General features: G+C 31.6%; 2 protein-coding genes across 2 annotated transcripts in view; one reads left to right on the forward strand and one right to left on the reverse strand.

Moving 5' to 3' along the window:
* The window catches only part of LOC129951610 (putative uncharacterized protein DDB_G0271606), a 24788-nt gene extending 20827 nt beyond the window's left edge, over positions 1-3961 (forward strand). Inside the window, exon 3 of the mRNA XM_056063854.1 lies at positions 3925-3961. Coding sequence (XP_055919829.1) covers positions 3925-3961 — 37 coding nt within the window. The remainder of the gene's footprint in view (positions 1-3924) is intronic.
* A 354-nt stretch (positions 3962-4315) lies between these two features.
* Positions 4316-23765, reverse strand: LOC129951620 (GTP-binding protein Rhes-like). The gene is made up of 4 exons (XM_056063865.1): positions 23613-23765; positions 17226-17423; positions 4883-4975; positions 4316-4819 (listed from the first exon to the last, which is right to left on the reverse strand). The coding sequence occupies exons 1-4, from the start codon at positions 23763-23765 to the stop codon at positions 4580-4582; spliced, it is 684 nt and encodes a 227-aa protein (XP_055919840.1). The 3' UTR covers positions 4316-4579.

The following is a 23765-nucleotide window of genomic DNA, read 5'->3' on the forward strand; positions in this document are numbered from 1 at the left end:
AATCGTCTCCGTCAAAATGAGTTTTGGACCAAGTCGACAAGAAACAATGTGTCCCTTTTTCGGGAAGTAATAAAATATGTTTTTTTTTGTCACAAAGCAATCTGAAAACAAAATATAGATAATGGTAGAAATCCGTCTAATTCCGAAGTTTTTCATAGTGTGAGTACAGAAATCGAAAATATTTGGAAAAGTTTATCGATTCCAGTTGTATGTCATAGTCGAATCTTACAATTAATCAAAGTTCACTTCGAAAAATATTTGACTCTTAAAATATATCCTTATTCGAAAAAAAATGTAAGCTATAACAGCAAATTCCAAGCCTTATCATTCTTTCAATTTCAAAATTGTTTGACATTGCATCGTGTAAGTGTGATACATTTGACAAATGTCATTGTGAAAGGATAAAAAAGTACCTGCTAATGAAATGTCATTTTTAATAGACCAAAGAAGTGATAGAAAAATGGTGATTGGTGCTGTTGACAAAGTTGAAACTTTGAGAATTCAAAAGCGAAAAGAACGTTGTGAATTAAATCACCAAAGAGTTTCCTCTTCTGTCTGTTTAATAAATGTGGTCGATACAGCAGAGTCCGTCGAATTTATAGAAAGAAGAAACAATTCAGTGGAACCATCCGAGATAGTCTGTATATCAGAGCCATTAACATAATCAGGTAAGCGCAATTTACTTGATCTACCATCTGTAGCAAGAGTTTGCGACAGATACGGCCCTTATGTCCAATCTGCCGCAGCGATAGCTTCAACAGTTCTCCAGGACAGCGGAAATATAAGAGCCGATAATACCACTTTTGTTATTGATAAAAACAATATACATCGAGCATTGTTGAAATCAAGAGACAGTTAACCAAACCAAAATGATAGTATCTCACTAAGAAGTATGTATATATTTTGATGGAATAAAAGAAAAAAGATGGGCTTCATTATTAAAAACAAGTTCTAGAACACCATATTTTAATTCTTGCAGAACCACAATCAATATTCTTGGGTCACGTAACTCCGAAGCATGGTACAGTAAAAGAAATATGCAATTCAATTTTATACTTTTTTAAAGGTAAGGGATTTGATTTACAAACTATTCTCTAGCCCGATTGGTAAGGCACTAAATGATTCTGATAACACCAAACTTCTTCAGTTTTCACCTTTTTTTCGCAAATGTACCTGACATTGACCAAAATATCGTAGATCATTTGAGTACAGAATATATCTCTTTAAAATATGTCAAGCTATCAAATCGGGTAACTACCCTCTCCGAGGAGCAAATCGACAGCCTGGGAAAATGGCACATTCAAGCTGGGCCACAACGGCTAATAGAATACTAAGACTCTATGTGGGTTGCAGTATTCAATGTGATATTATATGTTCTTAAGCGTTTTCAAGCGTTTCCAATATTTCTATTATATCATTGTATGTATATATATTTTTTAAGAAAATACTATCTAATTTTTAAGCTTCAACTTTAATTTTATAAATAAAACAATGAAGTAGGTAAAATAATAAAAAAATATAGTGTTTTTTTTTATCTTTTTAAAAACTTTCAAACGTCGGTAAGTACATAGTCAGAATCTACTCGTCAATACGCAACTTTTAATAACCCATTTAATGAGAAATTCGAGACTTTTTTTTCTCCATACAACGACTGGACTCCCTAACGTACGTATACCCGCACGCACAATCATATCTATACAAATCTAGTGTCCGACCGAAGCTTCGGCTTCGGTTCGGACGAAGTTCGGCCAAAAAAACAACATTCGGCCAAACCTTCGGCTTCGGCCATTTTAGGCCGAAGTTTTGGCCGAAGCCGAAGAATCTGTTTATTCGAGCATCGTAACAGGCGCCGAAAAAAATTTAAATTTTTAAAATTTTTGAATAGGTATTTCAAAACACTTGTGTGCCATCATAGTAGGCGCCGCAGAATTTCAATTTTTGAATTTTGCCTGACACCTTTTGCAAATCGTTTGTGTTTAGTTTTGTTAAATCGTGGTTTCGGTTTGGTTTGTGTTGTGTTGTTTATTAATTTAATTTGTTCAATTTTAAAAGGAAAAAACACTTAAGAATTTAAAAAAATTCAAGTAAGTACATCCTAATGTACATATTCGTATTGCAAGAATATGAAACATTGCATTTACATGCATTTACTTATAATTATTTATACAACATATACAACATTAGACTCTTTGATTTTAATTATTAATGTATTGAATTAATATTACTAAAAATGAATTATTTAGTTTCTTTTTTCTTTATAATTACTAATTAGTTATTTTTATTTCATTTGTCTTATGTTTTGTAAGCAATAAATTTCAATAAAAATAATATTTGTATCCAATTGGAAATCAAAATTCTTGACTTTTTTTAACCTTAGGCTTCGGCTTCGGCCGAAGATTTTCTTTCAGCCTAATAATTCGGCTTCGGCTTCGGCTGAAAATCGACCTTCGGTCGGACACTAAAAATCATTTATTAAACTCTAGAGGCCTTGAAACTTTTGAGAAATTTCAAAATTTTCAATTTGACAAATCGAACCGATTACAATAGTTTTCTATGGGAAGTTAAAATGTCCAAATTCGTGATTAAGTTTTTAGTCATTTCGGTTCATGTAATTTTGGAAATTTTTCCTAAATGCATCCTTTTAAAACAAGAAATGTTTTTCTTGTTAATCTATATTCTATCATTATAGCAAACAAGAAACGAGTATTTGTATAAAAAAAAACTAACAAAAACTTTTATATTAAAACACTTCAAACACAAAGCAGAAGTTTTATCAATTGAGGTTACTGCAAAGAAGATAACTAGCTGCACCTCTCTGCTTTGCTTAGAACATAGCAAAAATGTCTTCCAACTCAACTTGTAAATAAAACAACTATCTTCTTGATTCGAAATGAAAATGATATTATTTAATTCTTCAAAATTATAGTTCTTCTTAGCTATTATATAGGATATACATTTATTAGTTATTTTTGATATTAGTGTTAATTTATTTTCTTCGCAATCCATTTTTACTAAAATATATTTATAAATTTAGCATAGTTTTATTTTGTTTTTGGTTTGTATAAATTGTTGCACTTTTCCCGTTAGTATGATGCATTTATTTCCTATAGCAATCAACATACAAATATAATATAGATTAAATAAAATTTAAATTTTAGTTAACAAACATTTTTCTTTTTTCTTTAATTTGGCGTGGCAAAGAATTTTTATTTATTTTATTATATTAGATATTTTTATTTACTTAAATATATATAAGTATGTATATATATTGTATTTTTTAATATATATATCTAGAGTTTCACATCAATATAAGTTTATAATTAGTTAAGTTATTTTATTTGATTTTGTTTCATTCATTTAAATATAGTTACCTAAAAATATGTTTTTTTTTAAAAAAAGTGGTGTCATCATTTCATTTTTCCTTTGAATAAAATTTTTATATAATAATTTATTATAATATATATAATATAGTAGTATGTTTTGATATATATTGATTTATGTTTTTTTTGTTTTTGATAAACATTCATTTCGTTCATATATAATTTATTATTATTTTTATTACATAAATATCCTAACTTATAATTTGTTATTTTGTTTTTGTCTGCTTCCCTATTAATTTATTTTTATTAATTTTTTGTCTTTGTTTATATTTTATTTACATTCAATTTTATAATTAATACTTTACTATAGGTAATATTTTTTGTTAAAATTGTTTGGAAATTGGAAATAAAAATTTTACAAATCGCGAAAATCAATTATTTAACATTTTGTTGGCGTTTTTTGTTTAAAAATAGTTGATTTGAAATAAAGTGTAATTTAGTACTTAAGTGGTTTTTATAGTCATTTCAAAAGTCGTTTGGAATAGAATAATGCTTTGCAGTCTTTTTTTTAAAGAAAAAAGATATTTTTTAATTTTTTTTACAGAATTCTGGGAAATAATTTAAGTGTACTTAAATTTTAAAATATTAAAACTTAAATTAATTAATAAAGATTTTTAAATGCAATTGGAACAATTGACAGTTGAAATTTTAAGACCTGTGTACGTGCATACGTTTCGACTTGATGGAGGCCATTTTAAAAAATCGAAACTTATGCAACAAAAGTATTTCTTTATTTTTCAAAAAAGTGCCAACAAATTGATGTAATATTTTATCTATTTACTTTCTCTACGTCAACATCGATAAAAATAGATACAAATAAAATAAATTTAGAGATGGTTTTGTCATTTTAAAATATAATTTTATTTTGTTTTTGTTTTTGTTATTTATATTTTACATATACATAATTTTTATGTATTCCTGCAAAAAATAAAATATTGACCTTTGCTTATTTACTTTTCTTTTTCAAATAGAAACCTTAAAATTGAAGTGGATTTATTTTTAAGGAAGTTGTTCTGTTAAAAGTTGTTTTGTATTTTTCTGATGAAAACCTTTGAAGTATTCATGTTTTTTGTTTGTTTGCTATTCTTAAATATTTATTTATTTTTCTGTATAAGATTACCCGTAAGCCTTATTTTTAAGAAACAAATTAAAAAAAATTAATATAAATATTTTTGATGTTATTAATTTAAGAACTTTAATTAAGAAATGCTGCAAGAATTTCTTTTTCCACCCAAACTGCGTTCTTGAATTCTTTGTAGGTGTTGAAGTTGTGCTGCAGATGGAACATGAGCTCCAGGTAAAATGGGCGCACTACTTGGTGTACTGGGATGACCATTGTTGCCCATTTGATTTGGTGGTAAGGATTGCCTTCGACGACGTCTTAAAGCAGGACTTAGATTATAGGTGATTTTAGCTTGAGATAGAAGTTCTTTAAAAATCTATAAAGAAAATAAAAATGAAAAGTTATGAAAAGTTATAAAGATGAGAAAATTTGAACTCACTTGTGTAATGTTTTCATTTTTACAAGCAGATGCTTCAACAAATCCATTTTCCCAATCAACCATAACTACGGATTCTGTTGTTTCATTGTCAATCTGAAATAATTAATAATTAAAAAAAAAGATACATTTAATCATTTTTTATACAATTTTCATACAAAGCTTCTCATACAATTTAGTAAAGAGATTTAGATTTTCTTTAAACGTAAAGGGTGTTTTTTATAAAAGAATGTTTTGAGAATTTTTAAAAACAATAAAAGCCAAATTTATTGTTGAATTAATTTTGTAAAAAGATAGATTTTTTAGTAGCATTTATTTTTTGTTAAATTATGATTTTTTGCCTATGGTCCATGGTCTAATTTTTTACTACTTTTTCCAGAAACTATATTTTATACAATCACATTTCTCCCTTCACTGTAAGATAGTAAGCAAGATGCAAAACAAGATTGGTTGCAACCCAAAGTTAACAGGTCAATGGAGTGGTTAATAACTCTGATAATCATCAAATTCAAATTAATCTTCAATGCCGTTAAGACGCCAGCCAGCGCCATCCAAATATACGTAATGAATAGTGGACATTATGATGTAGCCCTAATTCAGGACCCCTGGGTATCAGTGGGACGGATTAAAGGACTGAATTCGAGCTGTACAATTTTAGATGGCAATTAGTTGGGAAGCTATTTAACCTCTTTCTATTAACAGCTTACAACAACAAATGTATGTCAATATCATGACGATGACCCAACATTTACATCCAGAAATAACGATTTTTCTAACAATGGTTACTGTTTTAGATCATTGGATAGTACGGCTGTAGTGGAAACATGTTATCTGTTAAGTCAAATGTTGTCGCCCTTAATTAAATGGATGCACGATTCCTTGAGCTCGTTACTCATGTTTTCCATATTGTGTACCCATTACAATGCAAATTAGCTATTGGGAGTATAGACTTTACTTTTCTGCTGTTTTTGAAGCTCTAGCTAGTCTTGATGTAAATAAAAGTGCTCGGCCAGATAACATATCCCCTGTTGCACTTAAAAACTGCGCTGTTTCTTAAGCATTACCACTCAGCTTGATTTTCAATCAGTCTTTAAAAAGTGGCCAGTTTTTGGACTTTTGGAAGATCTCTTGTGTAACTCCAATATTTAAGTCTGGATCGAAGCAAAATGTTACCAATTATAGGTCTATCTGCAAATTATCAGTGATTCATTTTCGAAATGCTTGTCTGTAACAAATTATATTTTTTGTCGAGGATTTAATATCCGAATACCAGCATGGTTTTGTTTCTGGAAGATCTACTTCTACAAACCTTTCAATGCTAAGCGAATCAGTACCTTGCGGGTTCTTTACAGATTTTGCAAAAGCTTTTGATAGAGTTAATAATAGTATACTAATTTTTAAGCTTTCAAAATTTGGTTTTAATTCTAATTTCATAAAATAGATTATTTAAATCTATCTATTTAAAAAATCGTGTTCAATTTGTAAAATTGGGAAAGTTTAAATCCAAAAGTATTGATGTAACTTCAGGTGTTCCACAAGGAAGTCATATTGGCCCTTTGTTATTTATCCTTTTTATAAATGACATTCCGGTAAAATTTAAATACTCGAAGTATGTTATGTATGCCCGATGAAGTTGATGTCAAGATTTCCCGGCTCATAAAATCAACTACATACTGTGTGTATCTTCAAGAGGATATCCAAAAACTTGCCGAGTTTAGATAGGGTTACGGCACAAAAGGATTTGGGAGTTATATTGGATGAAAAGTTTCTTTTAATAAGCACATCGATTAAATAGTCAGTTAAGCTAATGGGGTGCTTGGGTTTATCAGAAGAAACTAGGCATTTTTACGACCCTTACACCCTTAAATCATTATATATTGCACTTGTTAAATCGGTACTGGAATATTGCAGCATAGTTTAAAACCCCTATTATATCAAGCATTATTCTAGAATAAAAAATATACAAAAAAGTTTTACTAGGTATGCTTTCTATAAATTAAATTGGAATATAGAAGTACCATCTTATCCATCTAGATGCCTGCTTATTACATTCAAAAGCTTGAAGTTAGGAGAAAATATTTTTCAATAATGTTTGTACAAGATTTAATAAGCAATCGTATCAAATGTTCTTTTTTGTTAGAACGAATACTTTTCACTTTCCATCAAGGACTCTCCGCACTAATTTTTATTTGCGAGAGACTTTTGATAGAAGAAATTATAGAATTGCTTTGCTTAGCTTATAGCACTCGCTGTGTGCTGTTTAGTTATGAAGATCTCAACTGAATTCCAAGTTGGTCTTAAGATAATAGTCTTGTCATCAACCCCAAAAAAAAACAATTTCCCTTGTTTGTGATCGAGGTTATACTAGTTTATATGTCGAGACTGTTTAAAATCTTGGAGTATTTTTTAACAGTACCTAAAATTGGAATAACGATATCAAAAATCGAAAAGAGGTTTTTGACATTACGGTTACCTAAAATTCGAAAGGGTGCAAAGAACCCTCATTTTCTTACCAAAGGTTAATCGAATTCTTAATTTAAGACATTAGGAAACAGAGCAAACCTTTAAGAATCACAGTAATATTAACTGGCGTAAATACAGTAGTAAGTTAAGCAATAGAATAGTACATTAAGGCCCATTTGCTAAAGCCAAACTTAAATGTTAATGTTCAGCAAAAACTTTTGTGTTATACTTTTTCCACTACGGCAACTGAACCTATGGGAATTGACAAGAAGTCTTCGAAGAATGCTGAAGAACTTAAAGACATTACAGGTAGACTATTGTCACCAGAGCCTCTAAATGGTTTGAACAAGATCACTCTATTAGGGAAGTTCAATACTTCAGGGCATCACAATGGATCTACATTGATCTAAGTGTCAGCTTATCAACCTAACCAAACCTAAACGTTTTGTAAATCTTTAATATGACAAAATCATAGTGTGAGCAATAGGGAAGGGATAGAAAGGATATGTTATTGTACATTAAAAATTGTGAATTCTGGATCTTTGCAATGACGCGGAAAGACAAAGGCTTTACCTCGGCCTTCCATATTCCGGTAGTACGGCTAAAAATCTCTATTTTCAAAGTACGACGAAGCTTGGATCGGGGGTAACTGGGGGGCATTGAAATCGTGACAGTTAAGGTTAAGCTGTTTAAGCCAAGTCATGCAATTGAGTATTACACTATTGCACTAGAGTACAGTCCATTAAAGTAACGTTAAATATTTTTAAAGCGAGAATATCTGTGTCTTTGTTTAGGTGGCGTGATTAAGTTAATAATGACTTTTCTGCCAATCAATTTAATAGGTTTCAGTTAAAAATCAATGATATAATCATGTTTTGTTTCCCCATCTTAAGAAGAGGGAAGTGAGCTTGGAGACAAATATGAAAAACTAAGAATTCTATTGACAGGGAAACAAATTATTGAATTGGAAACTGCAGGCAGAAGAGCATTTTTAAAAACATGAAAGAGTTGACGACAAAGTAACGTCCTGCGTAACGCCACCATTTATATTGTCGGTTTCAAACTTCAATCCATCCGAAATAACTTTAAAAGAAAAGTTATAACTCAACTGTGAAGGTGTTCGTCTACTTTTTCCAAAACAATGTAAAGACTTTTTTTTCACTTTTCGGTGAGATGATCCATAAAATCAAAAAATTTGTTAAGCTGATAATAACTAATATCAGCGTTTTTTGGACCTTGAAAAGGAGTAAAACTTGTGCTATCGGTCGATAATTTGAGAAAGATGAATATTTGACATTTTTCGGTATTGACTGAACAAAGGCTGCTTTTCAACTACTTATTGGAACGAGTTCAGAAGAATAGGATAGATGGAAAAGCTTCTGTAGGGGTTTTATATCTAGATCTTTAAGACTCTCGCCACAATGCTAGTAAGAAAAAAGATTGGACCCATGGAATCATTAATGCGTTTAAGAACAAAGAGAACCATGACATGCGCATTGTGTGGTGAACTGCCTTTCACACAAGATACCTTTCCCAATAGAGCTAACTAAAAGAGTGCCATTGAGCAAGACAAAAAATTCTATGATTTTGAGTCAGGCAAAAATTTTATAATTTGGTTGTTTTTATCTTTATTTGCAATAAAGGATTTTATTCCCAGTGTTTACGTTACTGACGAAATTTTTGAGATAGTCTTAGTTGACTTCCTCGTACCGCGAAACACAAAGTTAAGAATTTATATAATGTGGGAAAAAAATGATACTGAAATTACCAAATAAGAAATTTTATTTAACAAAAGCTGATCATGGGAGAAAACATAAAGTAAATCTCAAGAACCTTCTTTGGACAGCTTCAAGTCTGTAAGTATGAGTGGTGTAATAAGGGTCCCAAATTATTAAACCGAATTCAAGGACTGTTCTGACATATGATGCATAAAGAAGTTTCAGGACATAAGCATCTTGCCTTCCAAATCGTGTAATAAAGCCTAGAGTTCTATTAGTTTAATTTAAAATGTAGTAAATGTGATCAATAAAAGTTTACTTTGAGTCCAAAATGATGCTTAGGTCTAAAAAGTTAGAGAGTATTTCCTAGTTAGTAGAATTGAACATATATTCATAGTTAATTACATTATATTTGGGTGTAAAACTCAAAATTTTGCACTTGTCAATATTCAACATTAAACGATTTGTATTTACTGTTTAAAATATTTTCACTTCATTTGCGTATATTAATGTCATTGAATAAACAGAACAAATAACAATGGACCTTGGCTACAATATAATGTGTATAGTTAAAGTAAGATGATATTCAAGCAATTAATTTGTCCTGTAGTACGCCTTGCTTATGGCTAAGTATGGCATCAATGGTGCCGCTTTTTTATTTAAATTAAATTTCCAGGTTACATAAGTCAAGATGAATTGTCAAGCCTTACTCAACGGCAACACAGTTTGTCACTCTCAATTATGAATCATAGACAATAACCATCTAAACTTCTCATGTATCTTCTTCTTCACATCTCAAAAAAATAAATTCTTGTTTTATGTTTAGAAATGTTTCTATTTCTTTTCATATTTCTAAATAGCTTTTCCAAATACCAGCGTTTTAAGAGGAATTTTAACATATTCCTTCCAATTTTAATGCTATTTCTAGTATGAAATAATATCTCCGAAATAATAATATTGAAATTTAAAACTATTTTTACCCAGAAGAGTATCATACTGTATTTAATGTAGGTAAGGAAAATCCGATACTTTATAAATATAATATATACATTTGAATTAACTTTTCAATGCATGGATTTGTACAGCAAATGTTAAAAACTTTAAAGGATTATTTAGAAAAACATTAAAAACAGCAGTCCAAAATTGTTTTGTTTTTTACTGAGAAAATAAAGGTTAAATGTTTAATTTATAATTATTTGCTAACCAAAGTCTATTTTCCTTCCAATACACACTTCGCAGAATTTTGTATAGTTTTAACATTATTGGAAAATGAACGATGTTGCTATTAAACATCTTACAAAAAAATACATACAACACATGAAATATTTTAGTTAATTTCATTAAACTGGAAATATATTGCAATCAAGCCTTCAAAAAACTAGGTTGATGTGTCTCCAAAAAGTACGAACAAAAGGATAACATTTATATGAAACCCTTAAAGCCCTTTGATTTTTCCTTATTTTCATTTGGATTATAAAACTATAAGCATTGGAGCCAACAAAAAATAAAAAACGTGCGGTGCCTATTTTTAAAATTATTTTCCACATCAATGAAATTCTAAAAAAATACTCATTCCTCTTCATAAAAGGGTTATAAAGTGACTTATGTTGAAATTTACATATAGAACATCAGTCCCAAAGGATATATGGGGATTCTTTTTAGATGTTGAGATTATAGACATTCGATATAGGATACAAAAAGAAAAAAAACACAAGTTTATTGATCTCTTGCGAGTTCGACCAAGTGAAAGGAAAAATCAAAAGTTTTCGTCCTAGTTTTATAAAATTTCCTTATTTTCTTATTTTTTGTGTCAGCTTTTTGAAATCAAATAAATACAATGTACTTGAATAAGGGTATATTTATGTACTTGAAGATACTGGAAAGATTTTAAGAGTAATACAATTTAAAGCAATGAACCATCGGTCGAAAGTTTGTGTTTGATTAGGATTTGAGTACATAAATATTTATGATTTCCCAAACGAATGGGAAATATTCAAATTATAAATTGAAAAGTTACAAAGTGGAAAAAGAAATGAAATTAAAACGATTGACAAGGATTGTTTTTTTTTTCTTGATTTGGTAATATTCAAAAGAACAAATTATTGAGGCGTGTCATAATTTTATTAAAAAAATTAAATAAATACAATTTATGAATAATTTTTAGAGCCCTACAAAATATCAATACGTTCATTTATTCTGATTCCTTATGATAAATTATCACAGATCTACATAAAACTTGATCCTGAGAACAGTTAAGCAATATAACTTGATTAATACTTATTTGAAGTAGAGTATTTTTTCTTGCGTCCTGTAGGAACTAAAGGGTGGTTCCGTTTGGATTTTAAGTGTACGTCTAGGGTACTTGGTTTTAACTAGTAATCCAGTGACATCAAATTACCACAAAGGAAAAAATCGCCACCGTCGAGTCAGGTGACCTAGGAGGCCAATACATATCTCCGAAACGTGAAATGAGGCGGCCGGGAAACATTTCGCATTTTGGCGATTGCAGTGTAAGGAGGTGCTCCATCCTCCTCTAATTTTAATAAGTTATTAAGCATGCCAATGTTTAGGGAGCTAGCGAAGATCACCGTTCCTTGTTCCTCAAATAAGTAAGGACCAATGAATAATTATTTTGCACACGGTGCGTCATGGGCTTTGGAGAACAGCGGCTTCCGTATTTCCGGGAGTTGTTACAGTTCATACGGGGCCAGGTGGCTTTTTTGTAATTATTCCTGTTGTTCTAAAAGCATACTTCTTTCCGATTGGGAACAGCAACAGGATGGCCAATGTTAAAATTAATTCTGAATGCATGTACTCCTACAACCGATTCGTTTTTTTTGACAAATGAATCGTACACGAACACACGGTGAAGGACACTTCACTGCTCCATTGTGGAAACTAAATGGCACTACCTCACGTTGAGAAAAACTTATCTATTTAAAATCCTTTTCTCGTGAAGCACCTTGTATATGTATTCATGAAAAAATTCAATTCATTCAAGTCAATACTTTTATCAAAAATGATATAGCAATGGTAAAGAAGTCTGTCCTCCTTACCCTTACACACCAAACCATTTGGTCAATTGAGTTCAAACTTGAAAATTAAGGTTTTAAGCAGATTCGTGATAGTGGTTCTTTTTATTTTCTTAAGAATAAAAACAACAGTTATATGGCAATGGCAGTTAGTGAGCCTAAGACCTCTGGCATGACAGTCCAATGCGATAACCTACGCCTCGTTTACATTTGCCAATGATTTTTTCTTTAAATGTAAGGAAATCATAATTTTTGTGGGGTTCAACTTTTAACTTATCATTTCAGTACATCATCGTACAGGAAATACCTTTTTTTTTGCTTGCGACAAATACGAAGGATCATTGTAGGTATTGTAGTAAGAAACTTCGATTTCGAGACTTCAACTCAAACATGACATTAAAATGGTAAAGCATTCCAAGGCGATTCCATCCGTAGATCGATTCAGATCAAACTCGCAAATTAAGATTGGTAGCAGATTCTAAAAACATCGAAAATTTCAATTTGTTTGTTTTATATTTTCCTAGGAACAAATGAACAGATTTAAATAAGTTTTTCAAAGCTCTTATATTGCCTAAGTAATATTTGCTGATCAAAAATGTCTAAGTTTTTTTTTTAAACGTTATAATTTTTTTTGAAAATTCTTTATCTGAGGAACATATTTAAACACAATCATTTTTTTTTGTAAATAAATTAATAAATTAAGTAAATTTATGTTGCATGTGTATTATTTAGCTCCTGTTTTTAAACAGATTCTTTGTATACTCGAGCTTTATTTCTTTGTGTATGATTGTATGATCTATCACCACCTTAAATTTCTATCATTTTACACTTACCGCAATTTTGCATGTATGTCCTTATTGAAACGCAATTTTAAAATATAGTGCTAGAGCAAAATAGCCAGATGCATTTTTACCTCAAAAAATAAATCGTTTATTCATTTACATGAGAATTGTTTTAAAGCCACACTACAAGAATTTCGAATTCTTTAATAGGCTCAACATGTTTCACACACTTTACTGTGCAGACAATATCCATTGGTATTTTCTTTTCAATTGTATTCCCATTTCCAATTTTTTTTACATTTTGTTTGTCCTTAAAAACAAACTTGTTTTGTTAAAAATTAACAACAATTCTCTGAAATTCGGTGAGTGAGATAGATAGATCGATAGATAAATTTATTACTTTATTACTATTACATGGAAAAGCTGCCGTCTGCCTGATAGAAATTTTTTTAAACTAAAATACAAAGTTTTTAAATCTTCAATAAACAGTTTTTACATATTTATTTATTTTATCAACTTATTCGACTTTTAAAAAGAAAATTGTTAAAGAAAAAGCGAATCTACAATTTTCACGTGATATGTAACACAAATAAAGGTTATTTTTTAACTGGGAGAATATTTCTTAAGGCTCAAAAACTATTGCGATATGACAACGCATGTTTACAAAATTTAAAGAGATTTACCCAACCAATTGATACGTTGAGAATATCAATAAGCTCGTTCAAAGTAAAAAAACTGGAAATATAATCGCCTTATTTCTTGCAATATTGGGCAAACTATTATAAAATGGTGAGTACCTTCAAGTTCTCTTAAATTGCAGAGAGTGCAGATTTGTGAATAATCGGATCTCTGGGGCACGAAGTATATATTAAGTATTTCGACTCTAGCCTTAAAGATGATACCGATAGATTCTGCAATCAGTTCCTCGCAAAAATAACTCATATTAGATGACAATGGGTGGTTCAGGTTCCTGTAAATGTTTCTACTTTCTGAAAAGGACGCCCTTTCTAGATATTGTAAATATATCGCATTATCAGTTTTAGCAATCAGGTCATCAAGTAAATTCTGCCATTCAATAAACGTTAATTTCAGTTAAAGGCAGCGTTATATTTTGTGCCGCAGCAAGATGGTTCCATTCTTTGAAAGGTGTTGCGTTTTTTCGAAGTTGCCTTAACAAAATTGACTTATGTAGTCCGTTTTCTCTTTTCACTACTGTAGTCAGATATTTGGCATGCGGTTTAGGATTTTGTATGTAAATTGGTGCTAAAACTGACTTCACATATAAAGCATACGTTGGTGTTGCGTTAGGAAATCGGAATAGTCGTTTGAAAAAGAACCTCTGGATACTTTCGAATTCCTCATGTTGTGCGTACCCAAATGCTTGCACCCCAAAACACACACAAGTATTGACTGTTGCTTTGAACACACGGTACTACGATGTTACATAAATGGTGCTGTTGCTGAAAAACGTTGGCCACATCAGATTTATAGCTAGTTTGGCTTCCCTAGCTTTCTCCTTTGTATGTTTACTCCAGTTAAGGTTAGATGTTATCAACACTCCCAGGTACTTGAAATCCCTTACTACATCGATGTGCTCATTGTTGATGGTCCATGATTCCTCCGGTAGCCTTCTTCGGTCATCACTAAGGAGCCCGCAAAAAATACACCTCCCGGAAGAATGTCAGTTACAGCATCGATATAAAGGGCAATTAAAATTGGGCTGATAATGCATCCTTGGAGAACACCCGTAGACGTCTCAAACCATTCCGATAAGTTGCTTTCATTCCAAACTGCCGCAGTTGTTGAATCCAGGAATTTGGAGTATAATAGGAGACATTCCCTAGATACACCTATAGATGACAGCTTGTAGATCAATGCGTGCCTATTTGCAGTGTCAAAGGCCGCTTTAAAATCTACGAAGCAAACGTAGAGCCTCTTAGAATTCTCCAAAAACTTTGATGCAATACTAGACAGTGCGAAGAAGAGTTCGCCTTTATCATCTCCTTTGGAAAATCCATTTAATACAAAGAAACCAAAGTTTTCGAAGAAATCTATCAGAGTTCTGCCATTAGAGTTAATTGTACCGTCCTTAGAGTTTCTTTTCACTTTGAAGCCCGTTTGAGATTCTGTATGATGTGAAATTGGATTTTGGTATTCACCGATTCGAGCATTAATGTCTCCAATTAAGATTATATTTCCAAAAGAGCTGGTATTTATCAAATTATACAAGTGATCGAAATCATTCTGCCAGTTATTACAACTTAAATAGAATAGTATTATTCGGTGAGTGTTGAGGGCTTATTGGCATATGAACCATTGACCTTAAAAATTCTTCAAAACTTAACTTAACTGCAATATCTCAATTTGTTTTATTTATTAATTTATACTAAACAATTCACAAAAAGTATTTATAAATTATTTAATAAAGAAGACTTCAGGGCAACAATGCCATTTGAGGTCGTTTTTTTAATTTCATAATTAATTTATTAGAATTAAAACAAGAATAATTGTTTAGATAGATTTGCATAAAACAAAATTTTAAAATTCAAAATAATATATGTGTTTGTACATAAATAAGTTTTTATAAGAGAAAACACAAAAATGGTTAAATATAAAAAATTTATGATCAGGTGTTGTTGCTAATTTAATGAATCTTAAATATTCAGGGTTGGCAGGGTCTGGTAGTTTCGTTTGGAAGCAGGGCATGTAATATTGCTAATATTTTTTTGAATTAAACGTGATGATTCTGGGACTTCAATTGTTAATGATAATTTGAAAATTTGCATGGTTGCGTTGTCATCATCTTGGTTGCCCTTAATACCTACATATTCAGGTACCTAAGCAAGCAAGCCAAACAAGTATCTTTGCAAGAGTATAAGAGACTTCTAATGTTTTCTTACGATTAACATTTATTGAAACTACTTTAAAATAGAATATATTTTTTTCCAGGTAGATCCTTGGTTAAAAATAAACATTTCTGAATTTCAGTTAGTTCTGATACATAACTTCCAGTAGAATTAGGAAGAAGTCCTTGTTGGATTATTTTTGAATATCCATTTGATTCTTATTTCAATACTGCGTAAGAAGTTTGTGTAAAGGGTACAAGGGATTTTCCAAAGCCTTGCATGCAAGTGATATTGATCTTTTCTTAGCAAAGAGTATAGGTGTTGTTTCTAGCGCACCTGTCGCCATTCGGAAGCATTGTGCGATCGCAGCGTTGATAGAAAGATTGACATGAAAGTAGACACAACATGTTGAAGGGAACCATCTAAGGTCTTAGCTAGTCGGATGGCGGTTTCTATATTGGGTCCTTTACGTTGTGATCAACTCATTTTTAGGGCATTGTTGCGTAGTTTAAGTTGATTCGTTGCTTTTTGTTATTTGAGAGTTAGATTTCAAATTTCTTAAGAAATGCCGAGTATCCTGAGTTCTCTTTTCAGTATAATTAAGCTCCCTTTCTTGTGCCCATTGATGGGTTGCTGAGTCGGTTGCCAAAAGTTGTTTGACATGGTTTGGGTCTCTAGATGCTTGAGTATAGATGTTATCTGCATAGACACCGATAAAATCTGATCCGGTGCTACAGAAAGAGGTGAACCCTGCGGAACACCATTCTCAAGTTGATTAATAGAAATTACATTTTTCAGGATAGCTGATCCTTTAATAAGTGTAATAGACTTTGTACACCTCTGTTTGGCCGGAAAGCATGTTATCCGGGATGTATCTTTTTTCAATAACCTAACTGACTCTTCTCGCAATGATTTTTTCAAAAAATTTGGAGAGAAACGGTATTTATCAAAGGAGTAACATATCCTTGGTTTTTTGGGAATATGTTTAAGTTGAGCTCTTTTAAAATCATGTGGAATGTTTCCAAATTGTTTTTCTTAGAACAACCAGCTTTTTATCACACGAATGATAAAATGTTTAAATTTCATTGTAATTTTGAGACACTCGGTATTTCAGTTTTTGTACTCATAATTTTCTTATATAAATTTTAAGATTTTATCTTTATGAATATATTAATTTTCTCTTGTGGTAAACCACTAAAAACATCACTACCTTATTTAGTATAAGAACACAAACTCGTAAATTTAGAGAACTATTTTGGTTTTGAAATTGATTAAAGTGAGTGTTCTACTTTTTTATAAACAATCTCATTTTATTAAAATTTATAGCTGTTTTTGTATAGGCTTTTTTCAAAACAATCTCAGAAACATTCTTTTCTACGTAGTTGAATGTCGGGAAATTCTCTTTCCAAAGAAAACCACTTTTACGGAAGGTATGTATAATTTATGTACTTATATGAGGACATACATTATCCTTTCCCACAACGTTATCATCTCTTATTTCTTACCTCTCTCAGCTCGCTATTTTCCTCCACCAAATCGATTTTATTACCAACAACAACAATCGGTACAGCACTTGTTCCTTTTGTCTCATGAATTTGATCTCTTATCGTTCGAACCTCATCGAATGTACTTGAATCGGTTACATCGTAAACTAAAATAAAAGCATCCGCCGACGAAATCGATAAAGCACGCATTGCTGGAAACTGTAATTAAAAAAAAATTAAATTAAATTTAACATTTTTAAATTTTATTTGACAGAGAAATAAAATATATAATAAAATGTTGCAGACAGAATTTTGCTCAAGGGAATTTTTTGAATTTTTCAACTTTAGTGCAATTTAAAAAAAATGACAACTTCATTTAAAAATAGAAACTCATTTATGAGTTTTGAGTTCATTAAGGATACGAGTACATTAATGTAGAATGAGGGTAGTTGATGGGTAAAGAAGATAAAATTGATGGCACTTTTTCAAACTAACATAATTTTTTTGTGTGGCATTATTCTGTCATTTAAAATATTTATCCTTCCTTCTATCATTTTATCTCCCCCGGAACTTTCAACTTTTAACTGAACTTTAATACATGACGCCCAAAGAATCATAATCCAACCATCTATTTACTATATTGTTTGCCACATAATAAAAATGGTTCTCTTCACCTCATTTTTTTGAAAATATGTTCATGTTGCTATTAAGCATGAAAATCCCCACACCAACACCTTATTAAATGATTTTTCACAGAGGAAAATTAAACATGGTAACAATATGAAAATGATGTAAGAATGAATTACAAACAAAAATCAACTAGCATTAATCGGGCTTTGCATTTATAAAAGGGGAGAGCTCAGTTTTGCATCTGTTTCAACCCCCAAAGAAAAATCTCTCACTGTTCCTATGATGACGAGGACAACAAGGACGACGAGAACGAAAAAGGATATGCGGATTTGAATGGTGTGTCAAGATTATGATTGTAGTTTATTGCTTTATTTATTTTTATTTTTTGAGATTGCAGATTGCAGTTTTTTTTTGATAGCTTTTTTTCTCAGTTGGAAGACCTCGAACTTATGCTCACCTTCCGTCCATCATCCTTACGAACTCAGAAAAGTGTTTTTGATTGAAGCATCACATAGAGATAGATTAGAGAGGTAGAAGAAAAAGAATAAAGGATATTATAGATGCTTTTGTACTTTTCTGCTGTCTCGTGTCTCGGGAAAACGAAGAGAATATAATTTTTTATTTTGACAATGAAAAGTGTAAAGGTATTTGTTTTTATTTGTTCAAAATATTGTCCTTGGTAAAGGATTTCATTTTTCTTTGTGAAAGTGAAATATTTGTATGCATTATCATTGTAAGAATGTTTTGTAAAGGTGTAAGGAGAACACATACGGATGACGGTGGCGTATGTGGAACAATTTATATTTATTTTTTATATTTTCATATTTTTTTGAGATTTACGAATAAATCCTTTCCTTTAAGAATTATTTGTATTTAGATGAGTTCTTGAAAACAAAGTTGTGTTAAATAGAAACTTTAGCATACATTTCATGCAAATGTTTTTTCTTCAAATTGTTTAACTCCTTATTAGAACAACCAATTTTGTAACAAAATAACTAGAAAAAAATATTTCAACTAAACTTTACAATAATTTAAAAAAAGCCCAAGCAATTAGGTACAAAATGTTAAGTGAACTTTGGTGGAGAGCTTAATTTAAGACTTTAAAGAACTTATTTAAAGTTTTCATAAATTTTAAGTGGAGAGACGAGAAAAGTGGCACTTAATCGGGCAGCGTTATGATTTGGAGTAAAACGGTTAAACATTCATTAAATATTTTTAACAAAAATGTTTTAAAATAAGAAAGGATATTTTTTTTAAGAAAAAGAAGAAAATTATTTCATTTTTAAATGTCTAGGCAACTATCGAACGGAGCCAAAGACGCAAAGCGAGCCTCTCACTGCTATTCATGCAAAGAATCCCTAAGAATTAACAAGGAAGCACTAAGGAAGCTCTAAGCGATCCTGGCAATGCTTCTGTGCACGATAGAAGAAACTTCTATAACTCAAGGTTATAGAAAATTCTTTTAATTAATCCAGCGATGCCAAGCTGCTTAAAAATATGCAGACGGTTCCTGGACACATTCTACTACTTACTACTGGATATTCACTTTCCTGGTAGTTCTCTAACCGAAATTTGCAACAGTCATATTCGTTCAAGTCCAATGCAACATATCCACAAAGTCTGAATACAAGGGACAAGCTACAATGGACTCTCAACAGCTTCAAACCATTTAAATCTGCAGGACCAGATGGAATAATACCAGCAGAGCTACAAAAGACTTCTGACATAATTGCATCAATCTTTGAGGCAATTTTTACCAGCTGTCTTTACGTGGTCCATATTCCCTCGGCATATAGAGAAGTTAAAGGTGTTTTATACCCAAAGCAGGTAAATGCTCGCAAGTCAATCCTAAAGATATATGACCTATAAGTCTATCATCATTCTTCTTAGGACCTTGGAAAGATTGATTGATTGATTCTTCTTATTTGACATCGAAGACGCTTTTAACAACGTGCACACATCTTTAATCACATCTTCAGTAACATCTCTAAACGAAGAGAGTTCGATTGGGAAGTTAATTCATTTAATACTGACTAGTAGAATAATTAACACAAAACTGGGCAACTCTGGATGCGAAAGGTTTCCGAGTGATCGCCTATGCCAACGAACGTTGCTATAGCTGTTTCAGGAAAGCATCTTAACACCTTAAAAGAACTCTTACAAAATGTCTTAGTCAGACAAATGATCGGTATATGGACTGGTTGTTAACCCACACAAAATCGAATTTATCAGTTAAAGTTTCCAAATCCTCCGCAGTAAATGCTGAGGATATGAAAGAACCACTTCTGCAGCCTAAGGAATGGTGACGATATTTCGATATAGATGCTGAAAGCCAAAAATGTCCGTCTTCCCGACTAAGACGAAGTGAAGATTACCATAAACAAAGCTCTTGAGGAAATTGGTTCAAATCCCAAGCTCTTCAAAGCAGCTGGAAATGATTTGGAGCATGCACCAATTTATCTGTAAGATATGTTTAAACGCCGATGAATGGAAAATTAGTATTGTACCCCCTAAAGTGCATTAAATGTAGAGGAATCAGTCTTTTTAACATCGGGTGGAGAATCTTCACGGCAGTAATATGTAAAAGTCTTAACCCCATCGTCAAAAACATGATCAATGTGGTTTTAGATCAAAAAAGTCCAAAGTTGATTAAATATTCACATTACGGTAGATCCTGGAAAAAACTCATGTGTGACAGCATCTACAAGAACAATCTGTATAGAGCCAAGTCTAGTTTTGGCATCCCTGTCAAAGTCTTCCGTTTGTGTTGTATGTCAAAAGAGAATTCGCACAACTCCATGAAGGTTCGAAACAACTTATAAAATCTTTCGATGTTAAAAAGACTTTTAGACAAGGTGATGCAGTGTCATGCGATTTCTTAAACATCGTACTTGGAAAAGTAGTATAAAACTTCACCATCGACAGACGTAACAAAAGTTCAACGACTGAGATAGCTGGGTCGCGTAGAGCGCTTGGAAACCAATGCTTCTTCCCGGACTTTTTTCGACTCCACGTCTGCAGGACAGTGCAGAGGGAAAGACCGAGGATCAGATGGCAAACATAGGTGTAAAGTGACTTTACCCAACTTGGAGTACGCAACTGGAGACTTATAGCAAGGGATCGAGCTAGATGGAAAAGTTTGTTGGGTGAGGCTTTAGGCTAAGGCTCTGCTTTCACACTTTTGTGTTTTGGGTTATTATGCTTTTAGTGTGGCATGATCTTTTGTAGTTTTCTACTTATCTATTATATAGTTCTGAGCCAAGGTATAGAATCAACTCCAAAGAAAACAAAATATTTTGTGAATCTTCTTTTACTTTAAATTGCAGATCGATCAAAATTGATTCGACACTTCCATTTAAGTCTAATACTTCACATCATGTTTTGAATGTTATAGAAATTCCATCAAAAGCTCAACTAATCTCGGATTACTGCATTGCGTAAGACCGCATTTGAAGTTGTGAAAGTCATTCAGGATTTACTGATTGCCATAATTTATACCACCAGTTCATTCCTTAACTCAAACATGAAAATTTGTTTCGAAAGTCGGGATATTTCATAACAAAAACTTTGTTTTATAATGAGGTTAGCTTGAGACTTGTGTGACATATAACGAGATGAGAAATACGGGTGTCTTGAAATTGTGAGTTCGATCTAGTTTCCCAGCTAAATATTTAAATTCTTTTATGATCTCAAGAGGTTGTCCGTCAAAGTCCCATTGTAGCTCATTATTAGCTCATATGGTTTAAGAACCATAATTTTCGATTTTTGTGTAATAGTTGTCAGATCCTTTAAAAATGAATCGTGAAGATAACAGACTTCTTCAATGAAGACGGAATGTTAAGCCAATACAGCCCCAAACCAAAATAGGCAAAAAAACAGTCCCAAGAGTTTTATTAAAAATTTAAACAAAAATACCCATAGGAATCGGCTTAAATTCGGAACAAATTTACCTACATACTATTTTAGTGGGGGTTTTAAGCCCCCATTTATTGCGCTTAATTTTAGCTATAAGTATAACTCAAAAAATTAGTTAAATGTAAGCTTATAACTATGAGTGGGGTGTGTCAAAAGATGTTTGAGGTTATAGGTGCTTGTGTTGAAATCAAATGAATCTGGATTCGATTTGTTCAAACGAAGGTTTCGAATTATAGTGAGAGGATCAGTCAACCAAGCCAAAGAAAAGCCGATGTATGAACAGCATGTCAACAATTTATATACGGTCCTGTAATTAGTTGATATTTAACAGATTGATGCGACCACTATAAGGGGGTAAAATCAAAGGATTTTCCCAAGGAAGGTATTGAAGTGCAAAACGAAGACATCTTCGTTGAATGCTTTCTATTCCTAATATTTGGATATCTTGATATAGAGAAAATTTATGGTCCATATTTTTACAAAACCTGATGCAGAGTTGTTCTTGTGAATTATTTCGTCAATGTGAAGTAAAAATTTAGGTTTACGGTCACATAGAAGTAAAAATTTAGGTTTACGGTCACATAAAGGACATAGATCCGTTAAGTTTTCTACTATTTGTCTGTGGATGATAATGAATATAGTATGAAGGAGAGCTGTTTAAATGCGTTTTTACGAGCAGGTAATTGTTGGCATTTTCTAATGTTGAACTCTTAGCAATTTGTGGTACACCAGGTTAAGAATTTGTCGAGATCTGTTTGTAGAAGAGATAATTCTTAATGATTTTGAACTTTTTCGTGTTATCAATGTTAGAAGATATTATTTGACAATGTTTAACGCTTATGTTAATGCCATTGTAAAGATAAAGAGGAAGTTGGCTATATGACTACCTCGAGGACGCCACAAGTGGCTAGGACAGGATTATAACATGCAGTAATAAATTTAACATAATATTAGCGATTTTCAAGGGAAGAAGTAATCCATTTTAGGAAAAGAGATTTAAAACCTATGAAAGAGATTTTGAAGACTATAAGAAAAAATTTGTCAAACGATTTGCAGAAGACAATTAATTCTCGTTTTCTGAGGCTTCTAGAGTAAATGAAACGAAGTCTAAAAACTGTGCTATGATGGAGTGATTATAGATCTGCAAAGGAAGCTAAAGAGTTCATAACACTTTCAAACATTTTTGGGATATGAGAAAGTTTAGTAATTGGTCCCCTTTTCAATCCGTTGTGGTTAGTTGGAATTATAAAAAGATAGTTGAAATATAAGGACAAAGGTACTTTGTGTAGTCATTTGAACATAAAATAGCTTGTTACTTTGCTTTTACAGCATTCGAAGCCTATGAATACAATACTGCGGGGTTAATAAAGCAATTACGTCGGTCATTTTAAAAAAAGTTGGTGGCTTCTTCAACTGATATTTTATCAAAATCAAGTGGAACTCTGTTTAAAAAATCATACAAAAAAGGATTTGAAGTGGTAAAGGGTGATTTTTTAAAAGCTATAGGAAAGTTTTTAAAAAAAAACACACACTCAGTTCAGAAAAATGCATGAAATCTTTATTTGAATCGGTAGTATGGATTATTTCACGCAATTTTTGACATTGACTGCTTCTCAAATATTTCATCCGTCTAATAAAATGTTGGCACACTCTTACCAACATTTCGGCCTCACGAATAAATGCTTCAATATTGTCTTCCAAAGCGTCAATTGAAGCGGGATTGTCTGTATAGACAAGAGCTTTAACATAGTCCCACAAAAAATATTCTAATGGCGTTAAACCGTATGATCTAGGCGGCCAATTAACCGGTCCCGAACGTTTAATAAAATTTCCACCAAACTCTTTCAATACGTCCATTCCTACTCGTGCTTTGTACCATGTGGCGTCTTGTTTAAACCACATGTCATGCAAGTTAAGTTCCTGTATTTTGGGCAAACAAATGTTGAATATCATCTCACGATAGCGTTCACCATTCATAGTTACATTACGATACGCATAATCTTGAAAGAAGTACAT

The sequence above is a fragment of the Eupeodes corollae genome, chromosome 1, assembly GCF_945859685.1.
Source record: "Eupeodes corollae chromosome 1, idEupCoro1.1, whole genome shotgun sequence".
NCBI lineage: Eukaryota > Metazoa > Arthropoda > Insecta > Diptera > Syrphidae > Eupeodes > Eupeodes corollae.

What these genes read in the sequence shown, in the direction of transcription:
- LOC129951620 (XM_056063865.1), bottom strand. Translation starts at nt 23,765, where the DNA reads ATGTACTTCTTTCAAGATTATGCGTATCGTAATGTAACTATGAATGGT. An exon ending in CCACATGGTACAAAGCACGA is followed by an intron (nt 17,424 to 23,612) that starts GTAGGAATGGAC and finishes TTTTAATTACAG; the next exon opens with TTTCCAGCAATGCGTGCTTT. An exon ending in AAAATAGCGAGCTGAGAGAG is followed by an intron (nt 4,976 to 17,225) that starts GTAAGAAATAAG and finishes TAATTATTTCAG; the next exon opens with ATTGACAATGAAACAACAGA.